Here is a 2,942-nt window from a genome sequence, read left to right as displayed (position 1 = left end):
TGCTTCTTCCCAATTCTATTTTCTAGGGTTTTGACCTATTCTATTTTGATTCGGATTAAAATCAATGGCTGAGGTCTATCCAATAAAAATCATGGGATTAATATATCATTATATATCTTGGGTTTTTTCCTTTTCTTTTACTTAATCGAGAGAAAAGGAAGCATGTGCCTCCCTACCTCCTTTATATAGATTCTTTAATATCTTTCACACATAATAAATAGTGGAGTTCACATTGACATTCTTTCTCATATCCTGACTACGTTGACTCTATATGAATAATATTATTTTTCAGTCCCTTATTAACGTAATGTACAAATTCCTTCTTACATTTGACCCAACGATTTACCATTTTATTTATAAAAAAATTGCCAACTTTAAATGGTTCAAATGATAAGACTTGCAGATATGGTAGAGTTGCAAATATCAGTAGCTCTAACACTTTCGAGAAGCTAGCCAAAAAAAAAAAAAAAAGTGCATTTTGTAAGGCCGTTAGTTAATTGAAAAGATTTTTTTTTTTGGTCATGTGACATGATATTACAAATACCACAAGACTACAAAGCGACAGAGTAATAAAGTAGTGGGGAATCAGAGCCTCAGAGGGTGAGAAGAGAACAACAGACTCCATTGCATCAACCACTAGGTAACAAGGTCCCATCATGCCCTGTCACGTTTGAGGTCTACTTACCATAGTTTTAGTGGTCAAAATGTATACTTGTTGACCAAAGTCCAAGATTATTTAGCATTATCACCACTCTATTTTTGGTAAGTTTTTAAATTTTTTTGAATAGCAAAATTCCTTTTTAGACTCATACCTGTTATGGTAACTATGTGGTGATGCATAACTGCATTTTTGGTTGTTGGTCACTTATAGAAACTTCTAATTTGTCTTACAATTACTTGCCTATTACAAATCGTATTAGATATGGTATTTTATCTCCTCACCTCACATTATTTCCTTATTTGGTTTATATATTTATGGTTGATTTTCAAACCACCTTATCTATTATGCTAATTATTCAAATTCATGCAATTATGATTTGACACCTAGATTACTATCCTTTTAATTATACTAACTTAGTGATGTATTTGCTTATAACTTGAAACAGGAATGGCTAAAAATAATTAAATTTCACACTATTGAGGTTTAATTAGAGCGTAGTAAGGAGTAAGAAGTATGAAACTAGAAATATAAATAGGATATGTGAGAGTCTACCTTCTATGGCCATAACTGAGAGAACCCAAACCCAAAGCTACACAACCCTTTAATGGGGGATGGTTCTCTTCCTTTATATATGGAACCAATAGTACTATAGATCGATTACAGATAGAGATACATTAGGAGTAGAGAAGAAAGACTAAATGGGTAGGAGCCCATGTTGTGCCAAAGAGGGACTTAACAAAGGAGCTTGGTCAGCTCATGAGGATTGGATACTTACTAGCCACATCAACACTTATGGAGAAGGGAAATGGAGAGACCTCCCTCAAAAAGCTGGTTTAATTTCTTTCTTTCTGTCTTTCTGTTGCATTTCTTTGATTAATCTTCATATATATATATATGAAGCTTTTCATGGGTTTGTAGGTTTGAAGCGATGTGGGAAGAGTTGCAGGCTCCGATGGTTGAACTACCTGAGACCAGACATCAAGAGAGGCAACATTTCCAAAGAAGAAGAAGAGCTCATCATCAGACTTCATAAGCTACTCGGTAACAGGTGACTTAATTACACCTCTCTCTTCTCTCCTTTCAGTTCTTTTTTGTTTTGTTTTGTTTTGTTTTGTTTTGTTTTTTTTTTTTTTTTTTGGCCTCCATTTGTAGAAATGGAATGCTAGTAGCTTTTCTGAGAAAAGCAGAAAGTGAGAAAACCGAAAAGGGCAAAAAGTGGAGTAAATGTGGCAGAAAAGGAGCAGACCAGAGGGGAAAAAAAATATATAGGATGAGATAGGAGATATTACAGCTTATTACATCCACCAAAAAACTGATTCCAAATTGCAAATATTTTTCTATGGTGTGGGAGAGGTTATGACTCTTGGTCCTTGGCTTCAAATTGCTTTGTCGGTTATGTTTCAGAAAATATTTTCTTTACAAAACATTGAAAAATAAATGCCATTGTTAATCAAGGACATGCAGCCGATGTTGAACTGCTTCTCCCCCAAAGGGTTCTAAATCCCCTAGAATCCTCTTTTTGTCGTCCTCCTGGGGAGTTCTCTTTCTATCCTACCCTTGAGAGGCTTTAGGACTTCGCCCTTGATATCAATTTAGTGCAAGAGATTCTCGCCAATGCAAGATCTAGCAGGGGCAAATTGCAAACGTATATAGTTTATCCCCTGCTATTAGTAAGCTAACCCTATTGCTGACTTCCTTGCAAAGTCTACAACAACGTTAACAAATTAAGTGGACCCAACCTCTTGGTAATCCAAGATGCTTGATGATTTTCAAGTATTCAAGTAGATGCTTAGGAAAGACTTCCCTATCACTTCCCTATCATTTTTGTTAATTTGGGAGAATTCTCCTTTTATTTATTTTTCCTTCGTGATCTCTAGTCTATCCCTTATTGATGGCAATGTTAAAGGTGGAGGTTAGGCATTTGAGATTCTTGGCAGTTTGTATTTTTTCTTTCTTTTAATATACTTGACCTTTTAGTGAGAAACAAAAAAAAAGTATATAATCTTACCCTTTGCTTTTGGATTTCGCCCCTCTGATTGTTTTTTTTGTTTTCTGTTTCTTTCTATTATGTTGATTTGTACCAATAAAAAAAGAAAAAATTAAATAAACCCTTCAGATATATCATTTAGCTATTGTTTTTGCAGATGGTCTCTGATAGCAGGAAGACTACCAGGGCGAACAGATAATGAAGTAAAGAACTACTGGAACACCAACCTGAGTAAGAAACTGCAAGGCAAGATAGCACAAAATCAACTTAACAAAACTAAAGATAAGAACACAA

The 2,942-nt window shown here is 34.7% G+C and overlaps 1 protein-coding gene across 1 annotated transcript; it reads left to right on the top strand.

The window, feature by feature from the left end:
- Positions 1 to 1,194: 1,194 nt before the first annotated feature.
- Positions 1,195 to 2,938, top strand: LOC122076292 (transcription factor MYB1-like; the record flags this gene model as incomplete). The annotated part of the gene is made up of 3 exons (XM_042641610.1): positions 1,195 to 1,492; positions 1,580 to 1,709; positions 2,806 to 2,938. Coding segments are annotated over exons 1-3 (396 nt in total), but the record flags the coding sequence as incomplete, so codon positions are not given.
- Between the last annotated feature and the right edge of the window lie 4 nt (positions 2,939 to 2,942).

This window comes from Macadamia integrifolia, chromosome 4, assembly GCF_013358625.1.
Source record: "Macadamia integrifolia cultivar HAES 741 chromosome 4, SCU_Mint_v3, whole genome shotgun sequence".
In the NCBI taxonomy this organism is placed as follows: Eukaryota; Viridiplantae; Streptophyta; class Magnoliopsida; order Proteales; family Proteaceae; genus Macadamia; species Macadamia integrifolia.
This window is presented reverse-complemented; position numbering and strand designations above follow the sequence as displayed.